General features: G+C 45.3%; 1 protein-coding gene across 1 annotated transcript in view; it reads right to left on the bottom strand.

The window, feature by feature from the left end:
- Positions 1 to 1,576: 1,576 nt before the first annotated feature.
- Positions 1,577 to 15,838, bottom strand: part of nel (NEL protein) — a 174,723-nt gene continuing 160,461 nt past the window's right edge. The window contains exons 19-20 of the mRNA NM_001140146.1: positions 2,959 to 3,186; positions 1,577 to 2,132 (exon numbers count right to left, since the gene is read on the bottom strand). Coding sequence (NP_001133618.1) covers positions 2,091 to 2,132; positions 2,959 to 3,186 — 270 coding nt within the window. The 3' untranslated portion in view covers positions 1,577 to 2,090. The remainder of the gene's footprint in view (positions 2,133 to 2,958; positions 3,187 to 15,838) is intronic.

Below are 15,838 nucleotides of genomic sequence, written 5' to 3'. Positions count from 1 at the left end.
ATGGCACTTATCATAAGAGTAGGGATGTTAACCCTGGTGTCCTGACTCTCTGTGGTCTCTATAGATCCCATGGCACTTATCATAAGAGTAGGGGTGTTAACCCTGGTGTCCTGACTCTCTGTGGTCTCTATAGATCCCATGGTACTTATCATAAGAGTAGGGGTGTTAACCCTGGTGTCCTGGCTCTCTGTGGTCTCTATAGATCCCATGGTACTTATCATAAGAGTAGGGGTGTTAACCCTGGTGTCCTGACTCTCTGTGGTCTCTATAGATCCCATGGTACTTATCATAAGAGTAGGGGTGTTAACCCTGGTGTCCTGACTCTCTGTGGTCTCTATAGATCCATGGTACTTATCATAAGAGTAGGGATGTTAACCCTGGTGTCCTGACTCTCTGTGGTCACTAAAGTTCCCATGGCACTTATCATAAGAGTAGGGGTGTTAACCCTGGTGTCCTGACTCTCTGTGGTCTCTATAGATCCCATGGTACTTATCATAAGAGTAGGGGTGTTAACCCTGGTGTCCTGACTCTCTGTGGTCACTAAAGATCCCATAACACTTATCATAAGAGTAGGGGTGTTAACCCTGGTGTCCTGGCTAAATTCACAACCTGGCCCTCATACCATCATGACCACCTAATCTTCCCCAGCTTACAATTGGCTCATTCATCCCCCTCCTCTCCACTGTAACTATTCCCCAGATTGTTTCTGTAAATTAGAATGTGTTCAGTCAACTTACCTGGTTAATGAATACAATGCAATCTAGAGTGTGGCAGAAAAGTGCAATTACTTTGAATACGTCTTATGATGAAAACACAACATACAGTCCTGAAGTCAGAACGTTGTCAGTTTCATACCCAGGCGGAGGATAACAAAGGCTGGTCTCTAAAGCGGATTTGGGTCTATGGGCCTGGATCACAGTACGGTAAGATTGTGAATCAGAAAGCCATAGCAGATGCTAACGGAGGTTAGTGTTGGCCACAGCTATAATCTGCACAAGCACCATTACTACAGTCTTAATGGCCTTAGAAATGTAGCGATGGTGGGGATGAGGGTGACAAAGCTGACACATATGGACCAGGCTTGATACTGTTCAGCATTGGAGGATTCAATCATTTCTGCCGTTTATCCACAATAATACTGTTGTGGATTAGAGAGTTAAACCAACAAATGGTCACCAGGGAGGAGAGGAGAGATAAAAGTGGGCCAACGTATCCCAGCCTTGTCTATGGTGGCTGGTACTGAGAAATTTCACACATATGGACTTAATCCAAGACGGGATTCAGATCTACTGTACACAGATAACTTATGAGAGAGAGGGAGAAAGAGAGAAAGCAAGAGAGAGAGAGAGAGAGAGAAAGAAAGAGTAAGAGAGAGATTCAGGGGTTATGGAGAGAAAATATGTGAAGGAAAGAAAGAGAGATAACAGCGTTAAGTAAACAGCATGTGGATCAGTTTGTAGTGACACGTGACATGCAGTGATACGCATATTACACACATAGAGTTTTTTATGGCAGCCTCCCCCTCAGCTCAGCTCCATAGGGAAGGAGTGGAATTATAAAACAAACCCACATCGCATACAGAGAGGGAAAACCAGTCCCACTTTTTAATGGACATCTTTATTTCATCAATACACAATACCAAGCCATCAAATAAATTCAATTAAACCCTGAACAAACAGAAGTCCATAATACAGAAGCAAACAAGAAAACTGAACGTACACAGAAAAGGAGTGGAGAAAGTCCAGAACATTACTTTTCACAAATACCAAGGTCCTTTTCCTTTACAAAACGAAAGACGGGCAGAAAGGGGTGAACACTGAATACAGATACTTCTTTAGGTTTCTTAACACAATCAGAAGAAATGACTTTATTTCACAACATGTTACCATCCACTAGTCTGTCCATGGCTACCAGGGGTTGGAGTTGGGCTGGCAGGCCATCCATCCACTGGGAATGGTGGGTTCAGGTGGTATTTGGTATAAAGACGTTAAAAGGTTGGGGGAGGGGTTTCAGTTCTTATTAAAGCTGAGACTGTACAAAGATAGATGCACTGTAGAGCTCTCTCTCACTATCTTTCTGTCTGAGCCAGACTAAAGGCACAGGGGGTCCACTGAACAACAGACATGTCCGTTCTAGAGAGAGAGAGAGAGAGAGAGAGAGAGAAGAAGCTGTCACTCAAAGCAAGGAGCATTCAATTGCAATGTCTGCATTGTGTGTGTGTGAGTGCGTGAACATAACGAGTGTGTGTGTGTGTGCTTCTTTAGTCATTCAGTTCTCCTGTCTAAAAAGGAGTTGTTATTGAACTGACTCAGGTTGTTGTTTCTGTCTGAAAGGCCTTGGACGTTCTATGTCTCCAGCTCCTCCAACACAGACAGAGAGAGCAAAGAAAAGGGGTGTCAAATACCTTGCGCCTGGCAACTCATTGTGTGTGTGTGTGTGTGAGTGAGTGTGTGTGCTTCATCAGTCATTCAGCACTCCTGTCTAAAAAGGAAGATTGATTGTTATTCAACTGACTCAGGTTGTTGTTCCTGTCTGAAAGGGTTTTTGTTCCCCTACACCCCTTTCTGGAAGTGTCTGACTTTGTCAGGCTCCCACTCTGTGTGTAAATGTGTGTGTGTGTGTGTGTGTCAGGCTCCCACTCTGTGTGTAAATGTGTGTGTGTGTGTGTGTGTGTGTGTGTGTGTGTGTGTGTGTGTGTGTGTGTGTGTGTGTGTGTGTGTGTGTGTGTGTGTGTGTGTGTGTGTGTGTGTGTGTGTGTGTGTGTCAGGCTCCCACTGTGTGTGTAAATGTGTGTGTGTGTGTGTGTGTCACGCTCCCACTATGTGTGTAAACGTGTGTCGGTGTATCTGTCTGTCTGTATAAGACCATTCATCAGTATGTGTGAGTACATACAGTATATCAATGTGTGTCTTTCTCCCACTGTCTGTGTGTGTATTCCCATGATCCTCTCTGTCTCACCTTGCACTGGCAGAGGGTGCATTCTGTTCTGTGTTTGGTCCAGGCGGCTCCGCTGAAGCGCGTCAGTCCGTTCTCGTCCACACACGTCTTGGTGATGTCGTTACGGACGGTATCAGCCTGGCAGGGGTCGGTGACGCAGCGTGGGCAGCACTGCCCCTCGGGCACCTGGGTAAACTCACAGTCCACCACTGGAGGGCAGGAAACGGGCCAGCAGTCCACCTCTCCACTCTGGGACAAAAACAAGAACAATGATGCTTTACTGTCCATTTTCTTTTCAAAGCACCACAACTTCAACCCAAGGAGACAAAAACATCTCATCAACAGTCTCTCCAGCTATTACATCTTCTCAAGTCAGAAACTACAGCCCCCCATCTCATCAACAGTCTCTCCAGCTGACCTCCTCTCTACAGTCTTCACATGTCAGAAACTACAGCCCTCCCATCTCATCAACAGTCTCTCCAGCTGACCTCTTCTCTACAGTCTTCACAAGTCAGAAACTACAGCCCTCCATCTCATCAACAGTCTCTCCAGCTGACCTCCTCTCTACAGTCTTCACAAGTCAGAAACTACAGCCCCCCCATCTCATCAACAGTCTCTCCAGCTGACCTCCTCTCTACAGTCTTCACATGTCAGAAACTACAGCCCTCCCATCTCATCAACAGTCTCTCCAGCTGACTTCTTCTCTACAGTCTTCACAAGTCAGAAACTACAGCCCTCCCATCTCATCAACAGTCTCTCCAGCTATGACCTCCTCTCTACAGTCTTCACATGTCAGAAACTACAGCCCCCATCACATCAACAGTCTCTCCAGCTGACCTCCTCTCTACAGTCTTCACATGTCAGAAACTACAGCCCTCCCATCTCATCAACAGTCTCTCCAGCTGACCTCCTCTCTACAGTCTTCACATGTCAGAAACTACAGCCCTCCCATCTCATCAACAGTCTCTCCAGCTGACCTCCTCTCTACAGTCTTCACATGTCAGAAACTACAGCCCTCCCATCTCATCAACAGTCTCTCCAGCTGACCTCCTCTCTACAGTCTTCACATGTCAGAAACTACAGCCATCCCATCTCAGAACCCTCTGTTGCCCTTCCAGTCTCCCCCACACATCACCCCAGCTCCTCCCATGGCCTTTCCCCCTGCCTCACTCCATTTGGACGGCCCTGGATAAAGGCCACAGACACTCAGTGGAATACTGATCAGCTGAAACACAGTTAGACCTGCTACAGTAACAGTTAGACCTGCTACAGTAACAGACCTGCTACAGTAACAGTTAGGCCTGCTACAGTAACAGACCTGCTACAGTAACAGACCTGCTACAGTAACATACCTGCTACAGTAACAGTTAGACCTGCTACAGTAACAGACCTGCTACAGTAACAGTTAGACCTGCTACAGTAACAGACCTGCTACAGTAACAGTTAGACCTGCTACAGTAACAGACCTGCTACAGTAACAGTTAGACCTGCTACAGTAACAGTTAGGCCTGCTACAGTAACAGACCTGCTACAGTAACAGTTAGACCTGCTACAGTAACAGTTAGGCCTGCTACAGTAACAGTTAGACCTGCTACAGTAACAGTTAGGCCTGCTACAGTAACAGTTAGGCCTGCTACAGTAACAGACCTGCTACAGTAACAGTTAGACCTGCTACAGTAACAGACCTGCTACAGTAACAGTTAGACCTGCTACAGTAACAGACCTGCTACAGTAACAGTTAGACCTGCTACAGTAACAGTTAGACCTGCTACAGTAACAGACCTGCTACAGTAACAGTTAGACCTGCTACAGTAACAGTTAGACCTGCTACTGTAACAGACCTGCAACAGTAACAGTTAGATGTGCTACAGTAACAGACCTGCTACAGTAACAGTTAGACCTGCTACTGTAACAGACCTGCTACAGTAACAGTTAGATGTGCTACAGTAACAGACCTACTACAGTAACAGACCTGCTACAGTAACATACCTGCTACAGTAACAGACCTGCTACAGTAACAGTTAGACCTGCTACAGTAACAGACCTGCTACAGTAACAGTTAGACCTGCTACCGTAACAGACCTGCTACAGTAACAGTTAGATGTGCTACAGTAACAAACCTGCTACAGTAACAGTTAGATGTGCTACAGTAACAGACCTGCTACAGTAACAGACCTGCTACAGTAACAGTTAGACCTGCTACAGTAACAGTTAGACCTGCTACCGTAACAGACCTGCTACAGTAACAGTTAGATGTGCTACAGTAACACACCTGCTACAGTAACAGTTAGATGTGCTACAGTAACAGTTAGATGTGCTACAGTAACAAACCTGCTACAGTAACAGTTAGATGTGCTACAGTAACAAACCTGCTACAGTAACAGTTAGATGTGCTACAGTAACAGACCTACTACAGTAACAGACCTGCTACAGTAACATACCTGCTACAGTAACAGACCTGCTACAGTAACAGTTAGACCTGCTACAGTAACAGACCTGCTACAGTAACAGTTAGACCTGCTACCGTAACAGACCTGCTACAGTAACAGTTAGATGTGCTACAGTAACAAACCTGCTACAGTAACAGTTAGATGTGCTACAGTAACAGACCTGCTACAGTAACAGACCTGCTACAGTAACAGTTAGACCTGCTACCGTAACAGACCTGCTACAGTAACAGTTAGATGTGCTACAGTAACAGTTACACCTGCTACAGTAACACACCTGCTACAGTAACAGTTAGATGTGCTACAGTAACAAACCTGCTACAGTAACAGTTAGATGTGCTACAGTAACAGACCTGCTACAGTAACAAACCTGCTACAGTAACAGTTAGACCTGCTACAGTAACAGTTAGATGTGCTGCAGTAACAAGCCTGCTACAGTAGCCAACACATACAGTAGGCAATGCTGAGAGTACCTCTCTCTCTCTCTCTCTCTCTCTCTCTCTCTCTCTCTCTCTCTCTCTCTCTCTCTCTCTCTCTCCTAAATAATTTCTCACTGCGTTGAGATTACCTGGAAGACTTGTTCTCATGTTTCCCCCCAGAGATTATTGATGAGCCCTTAATTGAATTGAAAGTGTGAATGTTTAAAAGATGAATCTGTCTGGCAGATGGCTGACACCTCACTATGGATCAATGTGTTAATGTGCATTTAGCAACATGACAGAGAGAGAGAGAGAGAGAGAGAGAGTATATGTCTCTGTGTGTCTGAATCTCTCTCTCTCTGTGTGTGTGAATCTCTGTGTGTCTGAATCTCTGTGTGCGTGTGCGTATGCGTGCGCGTGCGCATGTGCGTGTGTGCGTGTGCGTGTGTGTGTGCGTTTGAGAGATTCATATCCCTTATCACCAAGTCACATCTCAAACTACCGTGAAACTGTTTTCTATTCATGATTAATGATATGCCTCATTTAGCAGCAGCACAGATATTAAAATGCAAATTACTATTGGAGAAAAAATATAACACTACCTCAATTTTCATTGCTTGTCCTTTTGTTGCAATCAACATTTAATAGGAATATTTTTGTCGGGGGCGGGAGGGAAAAAGCGATAAGCGAAAGCTTTATTCTCTACAAGAACAGCATGATAACCACTGTAGCTACTGTAGCCATGTAAAGTATCAAGTCATGTATGTACGATCTAGAAAGTTCGTCCAGTCTCTCCAGGTCTTCTCTCTGAGCCACAGAGAAATGGGTCAGTCTCTCCCATTCACCACTCTCTCTCTCTCTTTCTCTCTCTTTCTCTCCACTCCCTTCTCCTCTCTTCTCCCTCTCTCCCCCCTCCTACCCAGTACAACATAACAGATGCAGTGCTGACTGGGTTGGTATGTCTCTACGGCTTCCTGGTTCACAAAGGATAAAGCACTTACAAATCTCATTACACCGACATACGCACGCACGCACGCACGCACGCGTATGTCGGTGTCCTGCGCCTGACTCTCTACACCAGCTACACACAGGACCTTACAGACCTGGTGTTGTTCTACTCATATCTGCTGTCCTGCGCCTGACTCTCTACACCAGCTACACACAGGACCTTACATGGTGCAATTCATTGGCTCATGGAACTGTGAGTTGGAGGGAGAACCGACTGTCTCAACTCAGCAGCTTTCAGTCTTCAGACTAGCTTTTATGTCTCCTTACAATCAGTGTGTGTTTTTAAATGAACTTTTCGTTATGCTGTTTAACAGAATATATTTAAGCAATAAGGCCTGAGGGGGTGTGGTATATGGCCAATATACCACGGCTAAGGGCTGTTCTGGATACATCCCTTAGCTGTGGTATATTGGCCATAAACTAAAACCCCCCAAGGTGCCTTATTACTACTATAAACTGGTTACCAAAAATAATTAGTTTTATAATAATTAGTTTATGTTTTGTCATACCCGTGGTATACGGTCTGATATACTATGGCTGTAAGCAATCAGCATTCAGGGCTCGACCCACCCTGTTTATAAATGTAGCTATATAATCCAAACCATTTGGACAAAGACATTATTCATCAGAGCCCCACAACTTTTTTGAGAATGTGTTTGCAGATGAAGCGAACTATCCGTGGGAGCATCTTGAGGTGATTTAAGTGCAAGAGGCGTCACTACACTCCCTGGTGTCGAAATCCAGGATGATCACATATGGCCGTGATTGGGAGTCCCATAGAGTGGCGCACAATTGGCACAGCGTCGTCCGGGTTTGGCCGTCAGTTAAGAATTTGTTCTTAACTGACTTGCCTAGTTAAATAAAGGTTCAATTTGACATTTAAATGTGAAGTGAGCCCTCAGAGAATGGATGGTTTAGCTAGGCTGAGAGGGAATGGAAGAACACACCTAGAGGTTTAGACACAAGCAGCTGGGAATACACGACTAGTTTTCTAACTCTCACTCTCTCTCTCTCTCACTCTCTACTGGAGGCTGCACTCCAGGAGGGAGAGAGAGACAGAGAGAGAGAGAGAGAGAGACTGGAAAGAGAGACAGAGAAAGAGACAGAGAGAGAGAGACAGAGACAGAGAGAGACAGAGACAGAGAGAGAGACAGAGAGAGAGAGACAGAGAGAGAGACAGAGACAGACAGAGAGACAGAGAGAGGGCTGTTCTAAGGGCTGTTCTGGTCTTCATTGTTGTAAACATTGTTGTCTACATTGTTGTCTACATTGTTGTCTACATTGTTGTCAACATTGTTGTCTACATTGTTGTAAACATTGTTGTCTACATTGTTGTCTACATTGTTGTCTACATTGTTGTCTACATTGTTACTTTGGCAATATTGATGCAATGGTTTTCATGCCAATAAAGCAGCTTGAGTTTGAGAGAGAGAGAAAGGCAGAGAGAAAGGCAGAGAGAAAGGCAGAGAGAAAGGCAGAGAGAAAGGCAGAGAGAGAGACAGAGAAAGGCAGAGAGTGAGTAATGAGAAAGAGAGATAGAAAGAGAGAGAGATGCAGAAAGGCAAGCTTGGCACCGGTCGATAGCACAGGGAGATTTACTGCCATATGTTCGCTGAACTTTTCTGATTCCATTGGGATTGGTAGACTTTAAAGCCCTTGTCTCACAACAACAAGACAGAAGCATCCAGTCCAGAACAGTCTGAATACCCATAGCACTGACGCACTCAGGATTCTCAAGAGCCACATTCTGGGTCTACCTCTTTCTCCTCCATACAGTATGTCACTGAAAACTAATCAGCGTCTACTCTGCTGGCACTGGGCCTGCTGAGGGTTCATCTACTGGCATGGTACCAGCCTAACAAACATGCAGTACCAAAATCTGGGCCATGTGATAGTTCAAAAGACAGAGATTCTCTAGCCTAGTCTGAACACTACTAGTCTGGTCTGAACACTACTAGTCTGGTCTGAACACTACTAGTCTGGTCTGAACACTACTAGTCGGGTCTGAACACTACTAGTCGGGTCTGAACACTACTAGTCGGGTCTGAACACTACTAGTCGGGTCTGGACACTACTAGTCGGGTCTGAACACTACTAGTCGGGTCTGAACACTACTAGTCTGAACACTACTAGCCTGGTCTGAAAACTACTAGTCTGGTCTGAAAACTACTAGTCTGGTCTGAACACTACTAGCCTGGTCTGAATACTACTAGCCTGGTCTGAACACTACTAGTCTGAACACTACTAGCCTGGTCTGAACACAGCTAGTCTGAACACTACTAGCCTGATCTGAACACTACTAGCCTGGTCTAAATACTACTTGTCTGGTCTGAACACTACCAGCCTGGTCTGAACACAACTAGCCTGGTCTGAATACTACTTGTCTGGTCTGAACACTACTAGCCTGGTCTGATCACAACTAGTCTGGTCTGAACACTGCTAGTCTGGTCTGACCACTACTAGCCTGGTATGAATACTGCTTGTCTGGTCTGAACACTACTAGCCTGGTCTGAAAACTACTTGTCTGGTCTGAACACAATTAGCCTGGTCTGATGACAACTAGTCTGGTCTGAACACTACTAGTCTGATCATTACTAGCCTGGTATGAATACTACTAGCCTGGTCTGAATACTACTAGCCTGGTCTGAACATTAATAGCCTGGTCTGAACACTACTTGTCTGAACACTACTAGCCTGGTCTGAACACTACTAGCCTGGTATGAACACAACTAGCCTTGTCTGAACACTACTAGCCTGGTCTGAATACTACTAGCCTGGTCTGAATACTACTAGCCTGGTCTGAACACTACTAGTCTGAACACAACTAGGCTTGTCTGAACACTACTAGCCTGGTCTGAATACTACTAGCCTGGTCTGAACACTACTAGCCTGGTCTGAACACTACTAGTCTGAACACTATGAGCCTGGTCTGAACACTACTAGTCTAGTCTGAACACTACTAGTCTGAACACAACTAGTCTGAACACTACAAGCCTGGTCTGAATACAACTAGTCTGAACACTACTAGCCTGGTCTGAACACTACTAGCCTGGTCTGAATACCACTAGTCTGAACACTACTAGCCTGGTCTGAACACAAATAGTCTGAACACAAAATAATCTGAACACAACTAGTCTTGTCTGAACACTACTAGCCAGGTCTGAACACTACTAGTATGAACGCAACTAGTCTGAACACTACTAGCCTGAACACAACTAGCCTGGTCTGAACAGTACTAGCCTGGTCTGAACAGTACTAGCCTGGTCTGAACACTACTAGTCTGAACACTACTAGCCTGGTCTGGACACAGCTAGTCTGAACACTACTAGCCTGATCTGAACACTACTAGCCTGGTCTAAATACTACTTGTCTGGTCTGAACACTACCAGCCTGGTCTGAACACAACTAGCCTGGTCTGAATACTACTTGTCTGAACACTACTAGCCTGGTCTGATCACAACTAGTCTGGTCTGAACACTGCTAGTCAAGGTCTGAACACTACCAGCCTGGTCTGAACAAAACTAGCCTGGTCTGAATACTACTTGTCTGGTCTGAACACAACTAGCCTGGTCTGAACACTACTAGTCTGGTCTGAACACAACTAGCCTGGTCTGAACACTACTAGCCTGGTCTGAATACTACTAGCCTGGTCTGAATACTACTAGCCTGGTCTGAACACTACTAGTCTGGTCTGAACACAACTAGCCTTGTCTGAACACTACTAGCCTGGTCTGAATACTACTAGCCTGGTCTGAATACTACTAGCCTGGTCTGAACACTACTAGCCTGGTCTGAACACTACTAGCCTGGTCTGAACACTACTAGTCTGAACACTATGAGCCTGGTCTGAACACTACTAGTCTAGTCTGAACACTACTAGTATGAACACTACTAGTCTGGTCTGAACACAACTAGTCTGAACACTACAAGCCTGGTCTGAATACAACTAGTCTGAACACTACTAGCCTGGTCTGAACACTACTAGCCTGGTCTGAATACCACTAGTCTGAACACTACTAGCCTGGTCTGAACACAACTAGTCTGAACACAAAATAATCTGAACACAACTAGTCTTGTCTGAACACTACTAGCCAGGTCTGAACACTACTAGTATGAACACAAATAATCTGAACGCAACTAGTCTGAACACTACTAGCCTGGTCTGAACACAACTAGCCTGGTCTGAACAGTACTAGCCTGGTCTGAACACTACTAGCCTTGTCTGAACACTACTAGTCTGGTCTGATCACAACTAGTCTGGTCTGAACACAACTAGCCTGGTCTGAACACTACTAGCCTGAACACTACTAGCCTGGTCTGAACACTACTAGTCTCAACACAACTAGTCTGGTCTGAACACTACTAGCCTGGTCTGAACACTACTAGCCTGGTCTGAACACTACCAGCCTGGTCTGAACACAACTAGTCTGAACACAAATAACCTGAACACAACTAGTCTTGTCTGAACAATACTAGCCTGGTCTGAACACTACTAGTCTCAACACAACTAGTCTGGTCTGAACACTACTAGCCTGGTCTGAACACTACTAGTCTGGTCTGATCACAACTAGTCTGGTCTGAACACAACTAGCCTGGTCTGAACACTACTAGCCTGGTCTGAACACTACTAGCCTGGTCTGAACACTACTAGTCAACACAACTAGTCTGGTCTGAAAACTACTAGCATGGTCTGAACACTACTAGCCTGGTCTGAACACTACCAGCCTGGTCTGAACACAACTAGTCTGAACACAAATAATCTGAACACAACTAGTCTTGTCTGATCACTACTAACCAGGTCTGAACACTACTAGTATGAACAGAAATAATCTGAACGCAACTAGTCTGAACACTACTAGCCTGGTCTGAACACAACTAGCCTGGTCTGAACAGTACTAGCCTGGTCTGAACACTACTAGCCTGGTCTGAACACTACTAGTCTGGTCTGATCACAACTAGTCTGGTCTGAACACAACTAGCCTGGTCTGAACAGTACTAGCCTGGTCTGAACACTACTAGCCTGGTCTGAACACTACTAGTCTGGTCTGATCACAACTAGTCTGGTCTGAACACAACTAGCCTGGTCTGAACACTACTAGCCTGAACACTACTAGCCTGGTCTGAACACTACTAGTCTCAACACAACTAGTCTGAACACTACTAGCCTGGTCTGAACACTACTAGCCTGATCTGAACACTACCAGCCTGGTCTGAACGCAACTAGTCTGAACACTACTAGCCTGGTCTGAACACATCTAGCTTGGTCTGAACACAACTAGTCTTGTCTGAACACTACTAGCCTGGTCTGATCACAACTAGTCTGAATACTACCAGCCTGGTCTGAACACTACTAGCCTGGTCTGAATACTACTAGTCTGAACACTATTAGCCTGGTCTGAATACTACTAGCCTGGTCTGAATACTACTGGCCTGGTCTGAATACTACTAGCCTGGTCTGAACACTACTGGCCTGGTCTGAATACTACTGGCCTGGTCTGAATACTACTAGCCTGGTCTGAACACTACTAGTCTGAACACTACTAGCCTGGTCTGAACACAGCTAGTCTGTACACTACTAGTCTGAACACAACTAGTCTGAACACAAATAATCTGAACACAACTAGTCTTGTCTGAACACTACTAGCCTGGTCTGAACACAACTAGCCTGGTCTGAATACTACTAGTCTGGTCTGAACACTACTAGTCTGATCTGAATACTACTAGCCTGGTTTGAACACTACTAGCCTGGTCTGAATACTACTAGCCTGGTCTGAACACTACTAGTCTGGTCTGAACACTACTAGCCTGGTCTGAACACTACTAGCCTGGTCTGAACACTACTAGTCTGAACAATACAAGTCTGGTCTGAACACAACTAGTCTGGTCTGAACACTACTAGCCTGGTCTGAATACTACTAGCCTGGTCTGAGTACTAGTAGCCTGGTCTGAACACAACTAGTCTGGTCTGAATACTACTAGCCTGGTCTGAACACAACTAGCCTGGTCTGAACACTACTAGCCTGGTCTGAACACTACTAGCCTGGCTTGTGGGCTACATTCATTTCCATCCCTTACATCACTACTCAAGTAACTCAGTATGTACTGGTACTATCCTCCACTACCCCAGTAACTCAGTATGTACTGGTACTATCCTCCACAACCCCAGTAACTCAGTATGTACTGGTACTATCCTCCACTACCCTAGTAACTCAGTATGTACTGGTACTATCCTCCACTACCCCAGTAACTCAGTATGTATGGGTACTATCCTCCACTACCCCAGTAACTCAGTATGTACTGGTACTATCCTCCACTACCTCAGTAACTCAGTATGTACGGGTACTATCCTCCACTACCCCAGTAACTCAGTATGTATGGGTACTATCCTCCACTACCTCAGTAACTCAGTATGTATGGGTACTATCCTCCACTACCCAGTAACTCAGTATGTACTGGTACTATCCTCCACTACCCTAGTAACTCAGTATGTACTGGTACTATCCTCCACTACCCCAGTAACTCAGTATGTACTGGTACTATCCTCCACTACCCCAGTAACTCAGTATGTATGGGTACTATCCTCCACTACCCAGTAACTCAGTATGTACTGGTAGTATCCTCCACTACCCCAATAACTCAGTATGTACTGGTACTATCCTCCACTACCCCAGTAACTCAGTATGTACTGGTACTATCCTCCACTACCCCAGTAACTCAGTATGTACTGGTACTATCCTCCACTAACCTAGTAACTCAGCATGTACTGGTACTATCCTCCACTACCTCAGTACCTCAGTATGTATGGGTACTATCCTCATCTACCCCAGTAACTCAGTATGTATGGGTACTATGCTCCACTACCCCAGTAACTCAGTATGTACTGGTACTATCCTCCACTACCGCAGTAACTCAGTATGTACTGGTACTATCCTCCACTACAACAGTAACTCAGTATGTACTGGTACTATCCTCCAGTACCCCAGTAACTCAGTATGTACTGGTACTATCCTCCACTACCCCAGTAACTCAGTATGTACTGGTACTATCCTCCACTACCCCAGTAACTCAGTATGTACTGGTACTATCCTCCACTACCCCAGTAACTCAATATGTACTGGTACTATCCTCCACTACCCCAGTAACTCAGTATGTACTGGTACTATCCTCCACTACCCCAGTAACTCAGTATGTACTGGTACTATCCTCCACTACCCCAGTAACTCAGTATGTATGGGTACTATCCTCCACTACCCCAGTAACTCAGTATGTACTGGTACTATCCTCCACTACCCCAGTAACTCTGTATGTACTGGTACTATCCTCCACTACCCCAGTAACTCAGTATGTACTGGTACTATCCTCCACTAATCTAGTAACTCAGTATGTACTGGTACTATCCTCCACTACCCCAGTAACTCAGTATGTACTGGTACTATCCTCCTCTACCCAGTAACTCAGTATGTACTGGTACTATCCTCCACTACCCCAGTAACTCAGTATGTACTGGTACTATCCTCCACTACCCCGTAACTCAGTATGTACTGGTACTATCCTCCACTACCCCGTAACTCAGTATGTACGGGTACTATCCTCCACTACCCCAGTAACTCAGTATGTACGGGTACTATCCTCCACTACCCCAGTAACTCAGTATGTACTTGTACTATCCTCCACTACCCCAGTAACTCAGTATGTACTTGTACTATCTTCCACTACCCCAATAACTCAGTATGTACTGGTACAATCCTCCACTACCCCAGTAACTCAGTATGTACTGGTACAATCCTCCACTACCCCAGTTACTCAGTATGTACGGGTACTATCCTCCATTACTCCAGTTACTCAGTATGTACGGGTACTGTCCTCCACTACCCCAGTAACTCAGTATGTACTGGTACTATCCTCCACTACCCCAGTAACTCAGTATGTACTGGTACTATCCTCCACTGCCCCAGTAACTCAGTATGTACTGGTACTATCCTCCACTGCCCCAGTAACTCAGTATGTACTGGTACTATCTTCCACTACCCCAGTACCTCAGTATGTACTGGTACTATCCTCCACTACCCTAGTAACTCAGTATGTACTGGTACTATCCTCCACTACCCTAGTAACTCAGTATGTACGGGTACTATCCTCCACTACCTCAGTAACTCAGTATGTATTGGTACTATCCTCAACTACCTCAGTAACTCAGTATGTATGGGTACTATACTCCACTATACCAGTAACTCAGTATGTACTGGTACTCTCCTCCACTTCCCCAGTAACTCAGTATGTACTGGTACCCTCCTCCACTACCCCAGTAACTCAGTATGTACTGGTACTATCCTCCACTACCCCAGTAACTCAGTATGTACTGGTACTATCCTCCACTGCCCCAGTAACTCAGTATGTACTGGTAATATCCTCCACTACCCCAGTAACTCAGTATGTACTGGTACTATCCTCCACTACCCCAGTAACTCAGTATGTACTGGTAATGTCCTCCACTACCCCAGTAACTCAGTATGTATTGGTACTATCCTCCACTACCCCAGTAAGTCAGTATGTACTGCTACTATCCTCCACTACCCCAGTAACTCAGTATGTACTGGTACTATCCTCCACTACCCCAGTAACTCAGTATGTACTGGTACTATCCTCCACTACCCCATTAACTCAGTATGTATTGGTACTATCCTCCACTACCCCAGTAACTCAGTATGTACTGGTACTGTCCTCCACTACCCCAGTAACTCAGTATGTACGGGTACTATCCTCCACTACTCCAGTAACTCAGTATGTACGGGTTCTGTCCTCCACTACCCCAGTAACTCAGTATGTAGAGGTACTATCCTACACTACCCCAGTAACTCAGTATGTATGGGTAGTATCCTCCACTACCCAGTAACTCAGTATGTACTGGTACTATCCTCCACTACCCTAGTAACTCAGTATGTACTGGTACTATCCTCCACTACCCCAGTAACTCAGTATGTACTGGTTCTATCCTCCACTACCCCAGTAACTCAGTATGTACTGGTT

The sequence above is a fragment of the Salmo salar genome, chromosome ssa17, assembly GCF_905237065.1.
Source record: "Salmo salar chromosome ssa17, Ssal_v3.1, whole genome shotgun sequence".
Classification (NCBI taxonomy): Eukaryota; Metazoa; Chordata; class Actinopteri; order Salmoniformes; family Salmonidae; genus Salmo; species Salmo salar.
The sequence above is the reverse complement of the archived record's forward strand: the minus strand, read 5'-3'. Positions and strand labels throughout refer to the sequence as shown.